Source organism: Convolutriloba macropyga, chromosome 1 (assembly GCF_964194025.1).
Source record: "Convolutriloba macropyga chromosome 1, txConMacr16.3, whole genome shotgun sequence".
Taxonomy (NCBI): Eukaryota; Metazoa; Xenacoelomorpha; order Acoela; family Convolutidae; genus Convolutriloba; species Convolutriloba macropyga.
Genome location: NC_134468.1, coordinates 4,805,794 through 4,827,710, shown reverse-complemented (window position 1 = coordinate 4,827,710; position 21,917 = coordinate 4,805,794). Strand labels below are relative to the sequence as shown.

The 21,917-nt window shown below is 37.4% G+C and overlaps 1 protein-coding gene across 1 annotated transcript in view; it reads right to left on the bottom strand.

The window, feature by feature from the left end:
• Nucleotides 1-520: 520 nt before the first annotated feature.
• Nucleotides 521-21,917, bottom strand: part of LOC142344869 (uncharacterized) — an 85,025-nt gene continuing 63,628 nt past the window's right edge. The window contains exon 5 of the mRNA XM_075396908.1: nt 521-853. Within this exon, the coding sequence (XP_075253023.1) occupies nt 551-853 (303 nt within the window). The 3' untranslated portion in view covers nt 521-550. The remainder of the gene's footprint in view (nt 854-21,917) is intronic.

Genomic DNA, 21,917 nt, shown 5'->3' with positions numbered 1-21,917 from the left:
AAATAAGAAGTATAAGTAACAAAAGTATAAGTAAGAAAAGTACAATTCTTACAAAAGTATTAATAGCATAATCTTCGATCGTATTCGCAAATTTTGAAAAACCACTAATAGCTAGGACAAGTACATCTCGATTACTTGTTGTTCCATCAAATCTTGTCCTTCATTATTAATCGATAAGTTATACACGCTCGAGCAGTAAATATTCAGCAATAGCAATGTCTTGCCTGGGTCGAGGTGTCAACGCTAAAAATCGCTAAAAAAATGTAAGATTTGCGGTGAATGCGGTGAAAAGATGTAAGAATTGCCATTTTTAGCGCTGAATGCGGTGGAAAGAAAAGAAAGATTTCGCAAATCTTAGAATCGAAATCTTACAAAAACTCACCGCTATTCACCGCAATTCTTACATTATTTTTTCCAGAAAACCTCGACCCGGGTGAGAGTAAAACGTGCACGTGCGCCTGGGGTCGCAAATTATGCACAAGATAAACTCGTGGAGGGGGGGGGGGGGGGGGGGGGGGGAGGGGGTAACGGGAAGTGATTAAGTCTTTAGTTAAATAGTAGACATTAGAGCCACATGCGTCGCCGGTTCTTCCTCCTCCTTGCCAGTTGTGGGTCTAAGTTGGAAGTTGTTGGGGTTGGCCGAGACATCTTCATTATCTCTGGGTTGTCCACAGCAACTGGCCTGTTTGCAGAGTATGACACAACATCCACAGTGTTTCAGACACTGACACATTGCATTCAGTCGCTTCTTCAGGGGAGGGGACATGACAATGAACACTATCGGGTTAGTACACGATGCTATGATTGTCATCTCTGCGCAGAAATAGTCCGCTATCAACTCTCCCTCTGATCTCTGTCAAAAAAGCGAGCAAAGTGTTACGAAGTAAATAAGTAAGCGAGATATTATTAGCCAATCAGAATCGAGTATTCAAATGTGCATATAAATCGTTCCAAATAAGATTTAAATACGTTCTAAAATACGTAGAAAGTTCCGAAAAAGTTCATTTAACCTAATTTTATGTTTTTATAACCACTATATGTATCGATTAAGCTGGTTTTCGACTTAATATTTTTAGGTTTTCTAGACAATTGCCGATTGAATACGAACTGATTTTGACGTCAATGACATCAGACAAAAAACCAGTAAAAGAGCATCGAAAAACAGTTATTTTACTGAGTTTATACAAAGTATAGCAAACTGAAGCATTTCTTTAAGATTCAATGCACAAAAAGTCAACAAAATTGATTTTAAAAAATTGTAACAAAGTCGTGAAATTGTTCCTCTCAAACGTTCTAAAAACACAGAACCTAAAATTGGTATTTTCAATCGCGGCGCTATCTCTCCAGTCAAGTTTGTTTTGAATAAATAGACTTTTACTTCGAGCAACGCTAATTAATCTTAGGAAATAGTCGGTCAAACATTTAACCAAAATCTGAATAATTTTTATGAAACAGTTTTTTCGGGTCTCTGTCATTATACAACCCCCGTTTAGTGAGCAAATAATGTATAGCCACCTTTTGCCCTAATTAACACAAAAAATATACTATGAGTGAATTATACCAAATTAATATCATTTTGTGTATGTGAATGGGGGGGGGGGGGGGGGGGGGGGGCTATTAAAAAAAGGGCAAATGCAAAGTAAGCCGATAGGCAAGCAAGCCGACAGAAAAGTTATGTAATAGTTATGTAATCTATCAGAAATAGTACATTGTCAGCCGTTACAATCAATACTGCGCGTAGTATTATAGTACATAATGTATTCCAATGCACCAAAGAAACAAAAATGCGTCAATTTTTAGACATCTAGTGGGTACGGGCCTCAGCAGACCGCTGTCCATGGCCATGCTTCTCATCCGCTGTGGGATGTAATCCGGAAATAGCGGGCCGGTTATCGCGGCGAAGCCGCGAAGCGCCCCACCGGCCCGCCAGGGGCAACTTAAAATACGGGTATCCGAAAAATTCATAACTCAAACGAAATTACGAAATTTCATTTTTAATGATGAACATTTCGTGCAGGTCGTCTAAATAATATTTTTATTGCTGCTCATCGGCGGCAAATTTTTAGTTGCCGAATACATCTGATCATTGAGCGGGAGGTGGGCGTATACTTCAAATAGTCCTTCGACATATTTCATCACACAAAAAAAACGAAAAAAAAAAATGCGGCGTGCAAAATTGATTAAAAAAAGAGTGGGATACATGAACCAGTTCAAAGCTAACGTCAATGACAATTAGCTCTAAAGTGTTCACTATAAATGAGTGAAGCAATTTTTCTAAATGTGAACAACAGACCTGTTAATCCAAATAGGTTTGTGGGTGAACAGACAAAACAGTCCCAGACAAAACAGTCCCGGACAAAACAGTCCCAAATAGCAAAATATTCCCAGACAAAAACAGTCCCAGACAAAATAGTCCCAAGAAACCAGACAAAACAGTCCCAGACAAAATAGTCCCAATAGCTCTCACACGTATGATTTAACAAGCGGATATAATTTAATCCCATGTTCGGTTGTGATAGTTTCATATCAAGTCCCACGGGCCGCTGAGGCATGGCCATGGCCATTAAGTATGTTAAAACAAACAGGTAATAGCGACTGCTAATTTGCTGTCGGATTATTGAACGAACATTTCAAAGTACATTGGGTATAATGGCATTGGGTACATTTTATTTGGGACTATTTTGTCTGGGACTGTTTTGTCTGGTTTCTTGGGACTGTTTTGTCTGGGACTGTTTTGTCTGGGAATATTTTGCAATTTGGGACTGTTTTGTCTGGGACTGTTTTGTCTGGGACTGTTTTGTCTGGACACGAGGTTTTTGAACTTAAATCACTTTTCACATAACGAATGATTCCTCCGATTTATTGAGAGCGCTTTGAGACGTCTTCCGATAAGAAGAAAGAATTCATTAATTGCCTTTATTTGCGCGCAATTTCAATTCTAGGAATCATTGAGTTTTACAGTTCACCGGTTTATTCAAATAATGCTTTACACAAACGCAAAACCAACCTTATGATTGAGTTCTTTGCTCTGAAAAAATTTGAACAGGAAAATACTCTGACGCGGATTGCCATCAAACGTGAAGAACGATAACATAACCAACTAACGTCGGGCGAGTTTGCTCCTAACCAACTGGCGGACAACAGTTGGCTTTGTCACTAACTAGCTGAGGCGTAAAGAAGCTAGAGTAACCTTAATGAGAGGGGATGGGGCGGGAGCAGAGGTATCAGGGGGGGGGGGGTCGGGTCGAGCGTGCGGTGTTACAGATGGAAGGTGGGATCTGTGGTTGAGGGAGATTGAGTGGGTGGAGGTAGGGTGCGGGGGTATTAGGGGTTGGTGCTGCAAAGTAGAGTGGGTGGGGGAATTTTTCGAGGTTTTCTAGCTTAGATACTAGAGCCAGTTCATAGATAACACTTATGAGAATTACCTCTAAAGTGTTCAATAAAAAAGAGCAAAGCAAAATTTCAAAGTGTGATCAACAAGCCTGTTAATAGGCTGTTGAACTTAAATAACATCACAAATTACAAATGAGTGAAGTGATTTAAGTGAAATTGTAGCATTACTGCAAAACACCAAAAGGACGCTTAGGAGTTTTTTACTTTAGGATTTTTCCTCTGAAATGTTTGAGAAATAAAACGTTGGACACGACTTTAATCAAGCGTGAAAAACTATATAACTCAGGAACAATCTTAAATTTTATGCCATATGTCAGCTTGAAAATTACGCAAAACCAATACAGAGTAACTTTTCAGCGTTACTCAGCTCTTTGGACTCTTTGGAGCTATTCAGGTAACCTCGGTAAAAACACCTCTGTATAAAAAGAATTTTTGTGTAAAACTAAAAACGCTTTAAAATCAAACCAAAGAAGGAATCGTTTAAAGTCGCATTGAAGAGACCATGAGACTTGTCATTAACGAGACTACGAAACAAGGCAAAGAAAAAACATTAAATAATTAAACATCAAAATCCAACAAAAAAAGTTTTTTACATTAACCCAAAATCTGACAAAGAGGCACTCAATAGAAATAACAAAATAACATCAGGTTAAACCTAAACTGAGCAAAAGACTTGCAGTTCAGTTGAGAAGATACAGGTCCTGACCTTAAGGAGATCATGCAACGGGTAGACAAAGTAGAACACAGAACAAATTTTAAAAAAAGGTTTAGAATTACAATTCTTGTAAAGAAATAAATTTAACATTAAGAAAACCATTTGGTATCAACTGAATTCGACAAAAAGGTTCGTCTATACCTCTACAAATTTTTTAGAACTTTCACTATCTAGTCATATAATTAAAACAAGAACGTTGAATAAATCAAAATCAAGAACTCAGTTAAATTTTGGAAGGAAATGGCGTCGAAGAAGATAAAGCCAGAATCTATTCTCTATAAACTTATATTTGTAGTTGTGCCATCTTCCAAAGCACTTAGAATTGTATGTGATCAGACATTATTGTGACTTACTTCGCTGACACTAAGCTACGTGATGTCAGAAATAAGATAAAATGTGGGAGAGTTCAAAAAACCATTGCTTTCGCTCGAAAACAATTAATTTAAAGGGTCGTATTGATCATAATCTTTCAAGTAAAAAGCACTAAACCCATTATTCTGTAACTTATTAGGAGACCAATAGGACCTATTGTTAGTGACAATAAGTCATACAACACGACAATGAAAATAAGCAGAGCTCAAAATTTCACAAACAATTTTGTCGAAACACAGTAGTGAAGCAATGAAAACCATGAGTTCTTTAGTGAAAATATAAAACATTCTCATTCGGCCGAGTTTACACGTAAATGGATAACTGAGTGACCCGGTCTTGATTTGAAATAAACGTGATCAGTAAGTAATATAAAAAAAACAAAAATAGCTCAAGATTTTGAAAATAAAGACAGCAAAAGTTCTCAATTCGACCAACTCTAGATGTGCCGTTGCTGATTAACTTCAAAAATCACGATATTGTTCCAGTGATTAGTGAAATATATATTTTGGCACTAAAAGCCTGTATAACAGAAAGAATTGGTGACTTATGAATAATTATCGCATTGAATTAACAAAAATCGGCATAGGAGTTAAATGGGATTGTGTCAGCATTTTTTGTTGTACTCGGGTTTTAAACAAAAGTGGGGTAAAGAAGCGTATTTGGTGCCATTTTGGATATAAAAATTTCCGCCAAATTTGTGTCAAACAATTCAGCAATAATCCTCTTTACAAAGGAAAATACAAAATTACTATCATTATCAATATTAACTTATTTTGAGTAAAGTTGACGGAAAACTTGAGAAAAAATACGGACGATGTGAACTGAAACAACGGAAATCATTCAAAGGGTCAAAACACTCTAAACGTTGCTTACACCTTGGGAAGAAGCGAAATAAAAAATTTATTACCTATATATTCCGCGCTGGACGGGTTTTCTAATGATACCACTCACAATTCTGTACGATGAATATACTGGTCGGTCAAAACTGACCGAAGAAAAATCCAGTTTAGTTCCTCCGCCACTAAGGTGGGTTTGAACAATTATATTTTGGCTTTGGAAGCTGCTCTGTAGATCTGCATCCAGGTAAAAACATATTTTTACATTGTTATGATTTTAAAACCATTTAAGGGGTTGGAACATTATGTTCAAGCGCACATTACCGGTTCGCCTTGTTTTTTTGCAGCAAATTAAGAAAAAAAAGTTTATTCCTGCTCTCAGTTTTTGATTGAACTCATGAAATCATCAAACTAAAAATTTTTGAACAACCTTCCGCCTAGCTTAATCTGATAATGTGGCGATCAAAATTGACACGACACTTGACAAATAATGTCCTGCTTTTTTTCTCAGCATAATTATTGAGCATCAATTTTTGTACCTAAACGTTTATTTTAAACCACCATTGATGAATTGTCCTCAATTCCGGGTCTTTTTGCACTTAAGGACACCAGCCGTGCTTGAATGCTTTCATCAATACGCTTTCAGCTTCACGACCTGCTTGTGGTTCTAATGGAAAAACAGGAGCAATGGTCTCCCTATATTAACAAAGCAAGTGAACCGAATCGGGGAGAAAATCTCTAGCGCATACCATCGCACCCTTCATCCTCATCCTCGGGGGGGGGGGGGGGGGAGTAGTAAAAAAGGGATGAAACCTGCTATATATCTACTAAGCAAATGATATTTTTATGGAATGGGACGTCAAAATTAGATTGATTATCTATCCATGCATTCCACACACACCTCGTCTCAAGTTGATTTAGTTGTCACCCGAGAGGAGGGTGAAAACGGGGAATGGAAAAGGTAAGAAGGAAAAATGTGACTGATGTGGGATAGAGTAGTTATAATTGTTACGCAGTAAATAAAGAACGAATTTTAGCCAATCAGAATTGAGTATTTAGATTCGAATTTAAATGCGTATAAAACGTTCTAATATACATAGAAAGTTCCGAAAAAGTTCAATTAACCTAATTTTAAGTAAATAGAACCACGATATGTACCGATTGAGGTGGTTTTCGGCTTAATATTTTTAGGTTTTCTAGACAATTGCCGGTTGAATACGAACTGATTTGACGTCAATAACATCAGACAAAAAACCAGTAAAAGAGCATCGAAAAAATCTTGCCGTCTAAGCTTTCACTTGTTGCTATGATCATCGCTAATGCTTGTACGTTACAATTATACGTTGTTGCTTTACTATACGTTGCTATATGTCGAAAATTTGAAAAAAAAATTGGACAAATGCATAAAATTTTGACAAATTTGTCAAAACATCTATTTTCCAGCAAGAAGGTTCGTAAATTGAGTGAAACTCATTAAACATAAAAAAAAGTTGTGAAAATTTTCACAAACTCCGGCCTGCAAAAAATTATCGAAAACCCATGATTTTTCTTGTCGATCGTTTATGAACCGTTTTGCCCGCGTCCTTTCGCTCTTCAGTTTTCCGTGTTACTTTTTTTCAATAACGTCGCTCTCCCAAAACTTCGCCTTTCGTTTTTTTCGCTACTTTTACGGATTTCCGTGTAGTATTTCATATGTGATGAAGAATGTTGTTGTTTTTGCTGTAGTATGTTGAGTATGCTAGTATGCTGTTTTGTTGTTTAGGTCTCAGAGCCTTCTAGGGTGTGACTTAAGTTTATTCTCAAGTTAAGGCTGGATTGTCCTTTGACTTTTCAACTTTACTAATTTACTAGCCCTCCTGTTGTAGTATTTTGATTTTGCTGCTGTATGTTTGTGTGTACCTGTATGATTGCAAGTTGGTTTGGTCTTGTTACCTTCTAGGGTGTGACTTAAGTTTATTCTCGAGTTACGGCTGGATTGTTTCTTGACTTTTCCAACTGTCTTAGTCTACAAATACACTATTGTAGTTCATTCAGTTTTGCTGTAGTTTGTTTAATACCGTTAGTATGCTGATTGTTTGTTTTGGTTTGGGTTTTGATAGGATGTGACTTAAGTTTATTCTGGAGTTACGGCTAGTAAATTTCTCGACCTTTTCATCCTTTTAGTGTACTACTGTTTTGCCGTAAATTAATTTCTCGTTAAATTTGTCGTTATAGCCCCATAATGAACTATATTAGATTGTCTTGCAGTAGCTTCTCTCCTTCTTCCTAGGGTGTGACTTAAGTTTGTTCTGGTGTTACGGCTAGGTTGTTTGCTTGAGTTTTTGCTGTGGTCTGCTAACATAGTTCTTTCCGAACTCATTTCCCGCCCGTTCTCTCCCACCGTCCCGTTTCATTCGTTTTCGCGCACGTCCCGTTTCCGTTCTGTCGCGCATTGCTAGCTCGACTTCTCGTCTGTCCCGTTTCCGTCGCGTCGCGCGTTGCTGGCTCAACTTTCCGTCCGTAACGTCTCCGTTTCGTCGCGCGTTGCTCGCCCGACTTCCCGTGTGTCCTTTGCCTCCCTCCGCGTTGAGCGCATAGCATTCAGCGCTCCACTTCTGTTTTTGTCGGGCACAGTGTGCTCGACGACCTTCTTTGCTCTTTGGGTGGGTTGTTTTACAGACTTCGGGGCTAAAGACTCGCCCACATGCGCCAACTATGCACTGCAACGCACTGCAAGAGATAATGCAAAGTTTTACCCCGAAGCTGCAAAAGCCGTCCTCGAAAACTTCTACATGGACGATTACCTTGACTCAGTGGAGTCTCCAGAGAAAGCCCTCAATAGATCGAAGGAATTGGTACATCTTCTCCATCTCGGTGGGTTCAAGCTTACAAAGTTCGTAAGCAATGCACCAAATCTGGCTGACCGAATTGATGGTTCCTATCAATCTACTGAGCCCAAGGTTATCGTTTCATGTCAGGAGGATTCATCGCATGTGCTAGGGTTAAAGTGGGATCATACTAATGACACTTTACTTGTGAGTAGGGGTACAAGCTGCGCTATCACCAAGTCCCTCACGCAACGCTTGGTCCTAAGTCTTGTCTCGAAAGTCTTTGACCCCATTGGTCTTGTCGCACCGTTTACCGTCGGTGCGCGACTGCTCCTAAAAGACATCTGGCGTATCACAGGACAACAATGGGACAACGAGCTCCCACCGGACATGGTTCAAAGATTTTTGGTCTGGAGTGCGGACTTACCAAAGCTTGAAAACATCAAAATTCCTCGAAGTTACTTTAGTGGACCCTTTGATAATATAGAGTTGCATATGTTCGGTGACAGTTCCCAGGATATTTTTAGTGCCGTCGCATTCCTTCGAGCCCGAGTAACAACTCCTACGGGCAAGATAAAAACAGAGCTTGCGTTTGTTTTGGGGAAAGCGCGCGTGGCGCCAATGAAAGTAATGACTGTCCCTAAACTGGAATTGCAAGCAGCTCTACTTGCCGCTCGGCTGAAAAACGAAATTATTCAGGCACTTACTGTAACTGTTAACCAAGTATTCATGTGGACAGACAGCACGACCGTTCTTCAGTGGATAAACTCTAATGAAAAGCAACCAATCTTTGTCGCAAACCGCGTTTGTGAAATTTTGGAGTATACCAGCGTTGACCAATGGAACCACGTCGCAACTAAGAATAATCCAGCTGACGCTGGCACGCGTGGAATGTCCGCTGAGGTTTTGCAACTAAGCAGTTGGGTCAATGGTCCACATTTCTTATCTAACTCAAGTTTCCATTTCGTACCGAACAAAGACGTCATTAATAACATCAAACTTGGCGTCAACCAAGCAGTCATCATAGAAGACACTGTCTCTCTCGCTACATCTGTTAAAAAACAGACAACTCCCGTTCCGTCGTTATTCCCATTTGATAAGTTTAGTTCTTATCAAAAGTACTTGCGCATTGCCGCATACGTTCTCCGGCTTTTGCCGAAACATGCCGGCTACCGTAACCCCGATGGTAGCATTACCGACCCTACTGAGCTTGACGAAGCCGAGCGTCATCTACAGTATTTAGTGCAAGGAGAGTCTTTTGAAGCCGAAAGAAAAGATCTCATTGACAATAAATTCGTTAAACGGAGTAGCCGAATTGCTCCACATTCACCGTTTACTAGTCCAAATGGGCTAATCCGTTCCTCGGGCCGCATCAAGCGGTTAATTGAAGTTGGGTTTAACGTAAAGCACCCAATCATCTTAGATGCACGTCATCCGTTTGTAAAACTGTTCCTTGAACACACGCACGTAAAGCATTACCATCAGGGCGTTGAATACCTGAGATCAATTGTGCAGGAACACTACACAGTACTGCAACTAAGATCATCCTTGCGTTCCATCAAAGCACACTGCCTGAGATGCCGAGAATTCCAAGCTGTAACTATGCAACCAATCATGTCTGACTTACCTAAGGAGAGACTTGCTTACCAGTCTCCTCCCTTCACGAACACTGGCGTTGACTACTTTGGGCCATTCTATGTTACTGTCCGCCGTACTACTGAGAAAAGGTGGGGCTTCCTCTTCACCTGTCTCACTACTCGCGCTGTCCATGTCGAGATAGTTACATCCATGGACACCAGTTCTTGTTTTATGGGAGTTGAGCGGTTTGTGTCACGTAGAGGTACACCTGCCATGATTTGGTCGAACAATGGCACTAACTTTATTGGAGCGGAGAAAGACCTCCGAGAAAGTATTGAAAAGTGGAACGTTGTCAACATTGCAGCTGAGCTCGCTCACAAAGGTATAAAGTGGAGGTTCAATCCACCCACCGCACCACATCAAGGGGGTATCTGGGAGAGGTTGGTACGCAGCTTCAAACGCGTGTTGTATACTATTCTTGGCACGCGTCGCCTCACGGATGAGGCACTGCATACTACCTTTTGTCTCGTGGAGAATGCTCTCAATTCGCGTCCTTTAACACCCGTAAGCGCCGATCCGTGCGATTTGAACGCTTTAACGCCCAACCATTTTCTTTTAGGAGAACACTCTACCGGTATTCCGTCTGTTGTCGGCAACAATGAGTTCCACCATCGTAAACGTTACGCCCGTGCGCAGTCGAACGCTAATGCCATCTGGTCCCGTTGGATCAGAGAGTACGTACCGACGCTGAACCGACGCTCTAAGTGGCAGACGCCTGCCGAGCAACACCTTAAGACCGGTGACTTGGTTTGGATAGTTGAAGAAACCAACCCTAGGGGTTACTACCCAACCGCTCGGATTGTGGAACTCCGTTACGGCTCCGATAGCGTCGCGCGCTCCGCCGTTATACGTACGTCGACCGGTTCACTTGTCCGCCCGCTTGTAAAACTTGTACCAGTTTTCCCAACATCTTCTTCCGGGCCGGAGGATGTTACGCAGTAAATAAAGAACGAATTTTAACCAATCAGAATTGAGTATTTAGATTCGAATTTAAATGCGTATAAAACGTTCTAATATACATAGAAAGTTCCGAAAAAGTTCAATTAACCTAATTTTAAGTAAATAGAACCACGATATGTACCGATTGAGGTGGTTTTCGGCTTAATATTTTTAGGTTTTCTAGACAATTGCCGGTTGAATACGAACTGATTTGACGTCAATAACATCAGACAAAAAACCAGTAAAAGAGCATCGAAAAAATCTTGCCGTCTAAGCTTTCACTTGTTGCTATGATCATCGCTAATGCTTGTACGTTACAATTATACGTTGTTGCTTTACTATACGTTGCTATATGTCGAAAATTTGAATAAAATTGTCCGAACTACAGTTTACTGAGTTAATAATAATCAGGTTGTCAGGAGGGTGAAAATGGATTCCATTCCCAATTTCTCTCTTCCGTTTTAGCCCACCTACCATCCCACTTGTTAAGGTGTCATTAAGGTGTGTTATTGCTTTTCCTAAACTAATTCAACCCAATGCTAGCATTTTTCTACATCTATTAAATCTGGTAATGCCCGACACTTAAATATAGTTCACCTCATTAATGAGCTGAAAATTTCTCAATTTACCGTAAATTATTCCTGATTTCGAGCTCTTTTGAAACAACGTTCGCGAACTCAATTTTGGGTACAATTTAAATTTAGACTGCAGGAAAGGTAAATGCTATTTTTCATGGAAGTTATTAAACAGAAAAAAAATTATGATTTCTATAGGATGCAATTTTCCCAACGATCTAATAATCTCTAGGGTTTTTTGCCTTGATCGAAAAAAATGGATCTTAAAACAAGGTTCCCTACGATGGTCACCTCTTCGTAACAATCTCAAGACAGAAATTCTCACATCCTGATTTTTTTCCTACAGAACAATATTTTTAACGGGACTTCCAAATTGAGCACGCTATTATCCCAATTGATTGTTTTTCTAACACAAAAAGGATAGTAAAATCGAATCTCCAATGCAAATACACGAAAAATTTAGGTCAGTTTGAGAAGAATTTTCAAATTCTCATTTTAAACAGAGAACCAACAGCTTCAAGGAAAATCTAATTATGTTTCAGCAATTTAAGAAACTAGTTTTGAGTAAACGCTTTACGGCTTGTTCCTTAAATAGATCTTTTTATAATTTTCACACAAAGCAAAATTTTTAACAAAAACAGAAGCAAGTAAAATGCATATTAATAGATCTTAGTGCACTGACCAGTACGAGAAGTAATTTCCAGAAAATCAAAAAACTCTCAATTTTCAAAGGCAAAATAAAATGAACGTAACTCTTTTTTGTCTGTACTCCAGGGTAGAAAAATGAATTCTTACTAATCTTGCGTATGAATTTTCATCTTAGGAAGATTTATTACAGTTAACTTTGTTATAACCGATCTAATGTTATACAAGACTAAGAAAGTTGCTACGTCAGCCATTCTTTACTGCAACGGAAGCATGCCTGGGACGGTCACCTACATTCTCTAGGACGGTCACCTCATCGTAAAGTATCTCAAGACACCAGTTCTCACATCATAATTTTTTTCCTACAGAACAACATTTTTAATAGGATTTGCAAATCGAGCGCTCTATTATCCCAATTGACTGTTTTTTTAACACAAAACTGATTGTAAAATTGAATTTCAAGAGCAAATAGCTCAAATAATAAGATCTATTCCAAATATTTCTGAATCAGCTACGGAAAAAAATTGCTAGTGGCTATTTGATAAGCAAACCAATGCTTTATTTAGATCAATTAGCGCTTCTGGTTAGTTCGACATTGCAAGCATATCTAGATAGATTTTGACTGCATTTGAACAAAGCTAAGTTTGGTAATTCTATTTGTAGAAACCTAACGAAGACGCTTTTCGTTTCCATTTGGTCTTATTAGTTCTGGCCAACGAAGCCATCTGTTGTCGCCAATATTTAAGTATCAATCCCCAACAAAAACGCCTAAATTTTTTGTGGATAAAAAAGTAAAGAGTAAGCTCACATACCAATTTTTTATCATGTGCGAGGCACTTGAGTAAAATATTGCAAATTTTGATGCTCTGAGTTATAGCGGACAAAGGACTATTTTTTGCAGTTTTTCTGGTAGACTCTTAGAATGGCAGGGAAAAATATGATTAGTTTTCTGGTCTGAGTTTCAAAATTTCATTTTTATAGTTGTCACAAATATATCGATATAGCTTTTTCCGTAACGTAATTTCTATTCATAGTTTCTCAAAAAAAATATTTGCAACTTTATTGTAACAGCCGTCGAAAAATGTTTATTTGATGACAAAAACGCCAATTCATCAACTCTTAATTAGAAAATGGAGTTCTAAGTTATCCTACAAAACAGGAAAGAATTTATCAATTTAATTTTTTTTAATAATAAGTTATTGGCTAGAAAAAAATAATTGATATCTCTAGAAAAATTTGAAACAATGTTAAGACATTGTTTGGAATTTTTGACTGTTTTTTCTTTATTATATATACAGATAAGAATAAATTTTGTGTACTTGCAGGCATCTTTTGACACAATCTTTTATTGCTCTATTTTATGGTTGAAATTAAGTCTCCACTAAAGAAGTCGGAGCGTTTTTTCAGCGAAAAATATTAGGTAAACTTCATACTTATTATGAGAAATTATTTTTAGCTAGTTTTTCACAAAGTTAATCAAAATTTTAATATTTTATGATTTAAGATTGAAAGTCATGTTTGTTGTCCAATCATGTCCATACTTTTTGACCTGTTAAAAGACTGAGACGAAAAATTTTCAAGTTCTCATTTTAAACAGAGAAGCAACAGCTTCAAAGAAAATCTAAATATGTCTCAGCAATTAAAAGAACTAGTTTTTGAGTAAACGCTTTACGGTTTAATCTTTCAGTAGATTCTTAATAATTTTCACACAAAGCAAAATTGTAAACAAAAAATAGAAACAAGTAAAACATGTACCATTAGATCGTAATGCAGTAACCAGTACGAGGGGTAATTTCCAGAAAACCAAAGAAATTCTGATTTTTTAAAGGCAAAATACAATGACCGTAACTATTTTTTGTCTATTCTCGAGAGTAGAAAAAACGGTTTCTTACTAATCTTGCGTCTGAATTATCATCCCGGGTCGACGATAAATTGAAAACATGTGTAAGATAAGCGTTGAAAAGTTTTTTTCACCGCAAATTTCTTACATATTTTTGCGGTGAAATGTGGTGAAAATATGTAATTTCACCGCTATAGTACGCAGTGAACTTGCAAAATTTCACCGCATTTCACCGCCCTTACAAGGGTTCGAAACTCTCACCTCCTGCATGTCGTGCACTTCTTCTTCAACTGTGCCATCTCTCACTAGCTTCTAGTATTTTTGTTTTGAATATAAATCAATTTCACTCTACTTTCTGTAAAACATGCGCGATGAATTTTTGTAAGATTTGCATTTTCTAGTGGCCAAATTACATAATTTAGCGGTGAAATGCGTTAATTTTTTTGTAAGATCACCGCTTACTCTAGTGGTGAAATTATATAAATTCACCGCTTAGAAAAAAAAGATGTAAGATTAAGGGGAGGGGGCTTCAGTCTTATAATTCCTCCCTTACTCCCTATTAATTTCACCGCATTCACTGCTGATCTCACACATTTCTAACACTTTTTTTATATGCGGTGAAATTATGCAATTTCATCGACATTACCGCTTATCTCACATAATTTGGACACATCTTTCAGAGCGCTGAATTTATGTAAATTTAACGCTAAAATCAGCGGTGAAATTATGTAATTTCACCGCTACCAGGCAATAAAGTTTTTTTTTCACCGCATTCAACGCTTATCTTATAAAATTTCCCGCATTCAGCGCTTATCCTACATAATTTTACGTTGAATGGCGGTGACACCTCGACCCGGGATCTTAGGAAGAATTATTATAGTTAACATTGTTATAACCGAGCTAGTGATATAGAAGGCTAAGAAAGTTGCTACTTCAGCAAGTCTTTACTGCAACGGCAGCACGCCTGGCCGCGGATCTATAAACACTAGATTACGAGACCTCTATGCTCCATTCATTTATCAGTCAATGGAGTTAGATAATACACCAATTGGGCTGATGCAACATTGTTCAGTTGGGCTATAGAGTTATTATTTGAAATGGCCTCAAATTTCTCTTTGAAATTCACCGTACCCATCATAAAGCTCAACTACTAAATTTCATCACACTTACATCAGAAGCTATGAACTGTAATTTGTTTCACATGTTCGCAGCGGTTGGTATAATGGTCTGTATTGTTACAATTGTCTTGATAGACGCTGGAGGTGCTGATTACCTATTATTATACGCATGAAGACAGACAGAGAGGGAAGGGTTGAATTGGAGGGCTGAATGATTTAAAAGTATCAATATTATTACCCTTGAGACAACAGACCACTCATAAACTCCTCCCCTATTCTAATCTCTTCGACCCCTTTACCCCCCCCCCCCCCCCCCCCCACCTTCACTACGCCCCGCCCTCCCCCTCAGTTTTATCCTCCCTCGTCCTAGCTTCTCCGCCCAATTACGTCTACGCATGAACGCAGACATACGTATTCATCTATCAGCATAAAATCCGATTTGCATAATTAATACCCCAGTATTCTAATCTGACACTAAAAATTATCTCTCTCATTATCTCTTTGTTGTTGCAGAAAAAAGCAAAAAACACTGCAGACACTTATCTGTCGGGTCAGTTTTCAAAGATTTATTTAGCAATTTTTTCAATGTTTTTTTTTTAAAATTAAGCATTAAAACAGTCCTTAACATGAGAATATCAATCAGTATCAAAAATTTAAAAATTCTAAGATGGAAAAAAGGGTATCTTTAAGAGTCCATGCAATAAAGAAGCCAGATCTTCTGGAAGAAAAGGCAGGGAAAATTAAAAGATTTTCTGAGCAATTTATTTAAACTTTTAGTTTTCGAGAAAATTTCTCAAATTTCACGAATTTTTCAGCTGTTAGTTTAAATTTCAAATTTTGGAAAACCATTTCCTAATTTCCAGGAGTTTTTGAGCAGCAATAAATTCGAACAATCATTTGAACGAAAATAACAGAAAATTCTGTCACCATAAAGCTCTCTCTATTCGAATTTTTAAGCTGAAAGAATTTAATTTTTGCTGCTTTGTGTAGCCAGCATTGGTGTCTGGACTGAAAACTCAGGGGACAGTGGTCTGTCAAAATAGTCGCCTTCCAAGATGAAATTTTGGGAAAGTTGGGAAAAGGATTTGAAAGTGTTTCAATTGAGTGGTGCCAGGGTACTCTGTAGCCAGAGCTTAATCAACAAATTGCATCAAGTCTTGTAAAGTAGCAAAAATGGGTCTTAACTATAAAAGAATTCGTTTTTTTTAATTTCGTCATTTTATTATAGTTTTATTTTCTGAGAAACGCAAAAAACAGCAATACGACTTTTTTTGAAAAATTCATGTTTCCTCTACATAATTAGTATTCGAATTAGAATACAACAGCGCACTTTGCCGCTCCAATCAAAAACCATCTGCTCGATCTTTAGAACTGAATGATTTCATTCAGAATACAGGTTATAAGATTTTGAAACAATAATTTTACCAAATATCTGGAATTGAGCATTTTGTCAGTATAGCTCGTTTACTTAAGAAGAAAGTTGTAAATTCATTAGTTTGGAGTATATGATAACAAACCATGTTTAACAACCTTGGATAGTGATAACAACCCACCTTAGAAGAAATTTTGAAACATTAATAAGACTTATACAGTGCCGTAGAACACTTATGAAACTCAGTACAGTGCAGTACAAGGTCGTAAAATTTTTTTACGGCACCATGCCCAAATTCGTCAAGTATAATTTTGTGAAGCCTGACTTCCTAAAAGCGACCCTCCCATAAGGTATTTCAAAAACTCAGCCACTGCCAGCCCCAAGCCCAGAATAAACACAGGAAAAATTTCCGTAGAAACCTTTAATTCATTTTGAGAAAATTTTCCGACAACCTTCTATATATATATATATATATATATATATATATATAAACCTTGTTTTTTATTTGTTTCGGCTTAATTGCTCTTCACTGTTAAGAAGGAAACTTAAAAATATTGTTTTAACTTCTCCAATAATTATTTCAGTAACTCCGTCACTGCCAGTCCCAAGCCCGGAATGAAAAAGGAGGAGGAAAAACCACAAAAGTCATACCGAAAAAATCTATGAAAGTTAGTTTTTAACTTGAATAGAGAGTTTTACGACAGCTGTTATAATATTGTCTGGCTTTAAGGCACTTGATTAAACTTGGTGCGACCATAGTACGACTTCTTAATAATCATGATACAACCTTAATAAGATAACTCGGTAATCTAGCCATACTACGGGCCGTAGAAAACCTAACAAGATCTTAATACGGTTTTTATCTCAGATTTATACGGTGCCGTAATACGACCTTACCAGTTTCCCATGTTTGGGCAATCTGAGTAAATGTAGTATACCTTCATTGGAAACTAGATTTTCAGGCATGGCAAGGAAATACCAAGACATGCTCTTAAAACTTTAATTAAGTATTAGTCATGGCATAGCCGCTAGCGCATAAAATTGTAAAAACTAAAACAAACTATAAAACAAAATTTAGCAAGAAATTATAATTGGCTCTTCAAAGATTTGAGATCAAAAAATGCTTTTGATCTACCCTGATGTCTCTTGTCAAATATGACACACCATTCGGGGTAATTTCGCAGAAGCTCTATTTATAAAAAGTATGACTGGTATTCACAGTGGAATATTTACTTCTCAAACCTAAAAAGGAACTTTTTGTGGTCTCTCTTGATAATACCTTATATGAAGACTAATCAAACAATTTATGTTAGGTGTCTTGAGTTCTCGACAAGATATTCGAAATTTTGTCGGGAGCTCCAGACCAATATGCATGTATTTAGCACCTTGCATTTTTGACGCATTTTCCTGTGAATTCGATTCGTTTGATAAATATGAGTAGATTCGCATTTCACTTAAAATGAACAAGCATTTTCACTCTTGGATTAAAGCTTTCTTTAAAAAGTTTAAATAAAAAATACTTAAACATAATTCAGATAACAGTCTTCCTTCTCAGTCGAAATGTGAGTTTTTTTCAATCCGATTTTTTTTGTAATCCAGGGATTTTCATACATTCATTTACTCATACGTAAATTTTGCTATTCTAAGTTGTGAAAACGGTGATTAATGTGAGCCAGATAGTGCAAAAAGTTCTTTTTCAAAGACCGACTTAATATCTGATAATGCTTGCCGGCCGCATCGCAACAGTAATTTTTGGAATCTGTTAGATTTTCATCATCAATACCCTAAAATGGGTATTGATCATTTTAGGGTATTGATCGTGAAAATCTAACAGATTCCAAAAATTACTGTTGCGATGCGGCCGGCAAGCATTATCAGAAATTAAGTCGGTCTTTGAAAAAGAACTTTTTGCACTATCTGGCTCACATTAATCACCGTTTTCACAACTTAGAATAGCAAAATTTACTAATGAGTAAATGAATGTATAAAAATCCCTGGATTACAAAAAAAAATCGGATTGAAAAAAAAACTCACATTTCGACTGAGAAGGAAGACTGTTATCTGAATTATATTTAAGTATTTTTTATTTAAACTTGTTAAAGAAAGCTTTAATCCAAGAGTGAAAATGCTTGTTCATTTTAAGTGAAATGCGAATCTACTCATATTTATCAAACGAATCGAATTCACATGAAAATGCGTCAAAAATGCAAGGTGCTAAATACATGCATATTGGTCTGGAGCTCCCGACAAAATTTCGAATATCTTGTCGAGAACCTAAAACACCTAACATAAATTGTTTGATTAGTCTTCATATAAGGTATTATCAAGAGAGACCACAAAAAGTTCCTTTTTAGGTTTGAGAAGTAAATATTCTACTGTGAATACCAGTCATACTTTTTATAAATAGGGCTTCTGCGAAATTACCCCGATAGGTGTGTCTTATTTGACAAGAGCCATCAGGGTAGATCAAAAGCATTTTTTGATCTCAAATCTTTGAAGAGCCAATTATAATTTCTTGCTAATTTTTGTTTTATAGTTCGGTTTAGTTTTTACAATTTTATGCGCTAGCGGCTATGCCATGACTAATACTTAATTATAGTATTAAGAGCATGTCTTGATATTTCCTTGCCATGCCTGAAAATCTAGTTTCCAATCAAGGTATACTACATTTACTTGAATGTTTATCGAGTTGCATTTTCTCAAGGTTTATTAAAAAGGGTTTTACCAGGGTAAAAATTGATTTGAGGGGGTTTGAGTTACCAATTAAGTTGACTTTGAGAAGAATTAAAAGGCATAACTTGACAGGTCTAGTGACCTTTTGATGTCCTTTCGAGATTTGTTTTGTTGTTTGTAAATTTATAAATGCAAGCAACGGATAAACTCGAGAACTAATTGATTAATTATTATTATACTAAGTTTCGTAATTTTTCTGTGAAATTCGTTACTAAGCATAATGAATTATACAACAAACAGACTGATTTTTCCCAAAGAGCACCTCATTCCATATAATTCAGTGCATTTTTGTGCGCGTAAATTTGCTGACACAAAGTGAAGAATTGAAAAATAATCATGAAAATTGAATGGAAACAATTGTGCGCAAACTATGCGATTCAGTGCATTTTTGTGCGCGTAAATTTGCTGACACCAATTGAAGAATTGTAAAAAAATCATGCAAATTGGATGGAAACAATTGTGCGCAAACTATGCGAAAAAACATCAATTTGTCTGCAAAAATCCTTGTTTATTCATTTCTTCATCAATATTGCACATAATTCAGTATGTACTGTAAAATGGTAGTTTAAGTACTTATGCACTCGAAAATGCCGCCCCCTTTTGCCACTTTTTATCATAATTAATTCATCGCCAGGGGCTCAATTGCTGCAGCCTCTGTCTAGTGCTCGCTTTGAAAAGAGCATCAATTTAATTGATAGTTTAATGCAACTGAGAACAAACATTTATTGAGTGAGAAATTGAAAGCGACAGAGCGGCACCGAATAGCTGCGGTACCACCATGAATTTCAATCAATAATTAATGGAAAAATAAGGAGAGCTTCATAATTAATTCACAAACTTCAATTGAACTGCGCCGCGCGTTTTTAAATGTCAGTTGAGAAATTGATTCTTCTATTTTTTCTTTGTTCAGACGCTTTGACTCCTGTTTGACATTTTGAGGGACCGATAAGTTGAGACTTCAGAAGTTGGCTTTTGAACTCAACAACACTTAAAAACTGAAAGCAAATATCAACAACAGTAGGAAATTTGTAGTTTTTTACCTCTAGGCCAAAAACTACCCTTCGAGAGCAATTCGCCAGTTATATGGATAATTGGCTTTTAAGAAAATCTTTGTGAAAAAAAAAGAAAAACAAACCAAAGAAAAGTGACACTATATTTCGACGAAGTTTGTTAAGAAAGAAAACATGAAGAAGTCAAACTCATGACAAGAGACCAAAAAAAAGCAAGGCAACACAAAAAGCATAAAATAGCACTTGGCAGCGTTCAAATATTTTGAGAGAAGATACTTTATAATCTATAATAGCAAACAAAAATTCAACAAAGTTCGTCTCGACATTTTTTGACTTCCGAAAAAAACCTCTGAAGAAAATCAACATATTTTTAGACACGAAAAAGAAACATGGAAACATTCCCATGCTGGTATATGAACTTTTGCAGGAGGCATAAAAGCGTTTTTAACTAAGCTAGGAAAATAAATTATCAAAACAAGGGTATAACAAAATGATTTTTACAGAAGAATTTAGAGATTTACAGTAGAGATCTGATTAATTGAGCGAGACAGTGATTTCCCGGAGCCTCGTGTCAGAGCATTTCAGTACTGATTCATTACAATTCAATGGTAAAACGTTAAATCAGTCCTGAATCAGAGTGACCTAAGGGTAAATTTACCTCGCATTATGAGCAGACAAAACCCAGAAATATTTTTTTCATGAATTGTCACTGCGCATTCTTAGTTGATTGTTTTTTTCTGATCAGAGTAAAATCATAGTAAAAGTGAAATTTTCGAAAATCGAAAATTTTTGCAGACGTGTCGCACGATCAGGCAAAAATCAAGTAAAATCGTTCGTTTAAGGACACGTTACAAAGAACAGTTGAAAAAAGACGGATAGCTTTTCGACCCTTGATAGTAATTAATTCACTCGGTCTATCAACTCCTTTCAATTCATCGATGATCGCTTAAATCAAAACGCAGTTGTATACAATTGAAGCAGAGATTATGTGAAAGATAGTGAAGTAACTTAAAATCAGCGAAATTGTCAGACGATCCTTTTTTCAGACGATCCTAGGAGGAGAGAGAGAGAGAGGGGGGGTGTAAAATATATTTGCCCATCAAACTTGCGGGGGGGGCAAAGTAAATAGAAACGGGATAACGATTATTGTGAAACTGAATAGTGGAGAATACAGCACTCTACAGACTGTCCGGGGTAGAGGTAAACTGCATTACCCCCCCCCCCCGCTATCACCCGCTAATACCCCCACCCCCCCGAAACCTCTATTTTCATCCGGACTCTTTAGAGGTTCTTCCGTGAAAATTCACGACGTCTCGGACCCTCCTGAACAGCCTGAAGGTTGGCCAGGGGCGTCCAGGATTGGCATTACCTGCGATCAAATCGTCCTGAAATTGGGCCCAAACAATTGGGCGGTTCTCAAATTTACAGGATAGTTGAATTAGATAATTTTTAAAAAAATGGGAGGGGGGGGGGCGAACGAGAGCGGGGGTGCGAACGAGAGCGGGGGTGCAAACGAGAACAGAGAGAGGGGGTTGTGCGAACGATAACGGGGGGGGGGGGCGTTGTGCGAACGATAACGGGGGGGGGGGGATGTGCGAACGATGGGGGGGGGGGGGTTCGCACATCCCCCCCTCGTAACCATGAGTTATACTGTTTATGTGTCCACAATATAATGAAGATATCTCCTGGCCGAATCCCAATTACTACTACTACTACTAATACGTTATATAATTTATTGTTTAGTATATAACGACCAAGTCATTATTCTCAACGAGGTGCAAACGAGAGCGGGGGTGCAAACGATATTACAGTGCACGGATATTACAGTAGTAGTAGAAGTAGTAGCATAAAATTTTGAGCACATTTCTGTGTGGGTGAGAGAGTTCCAAATGACCATTACAGGTTTCTTTTTCAGAGTTTGTTC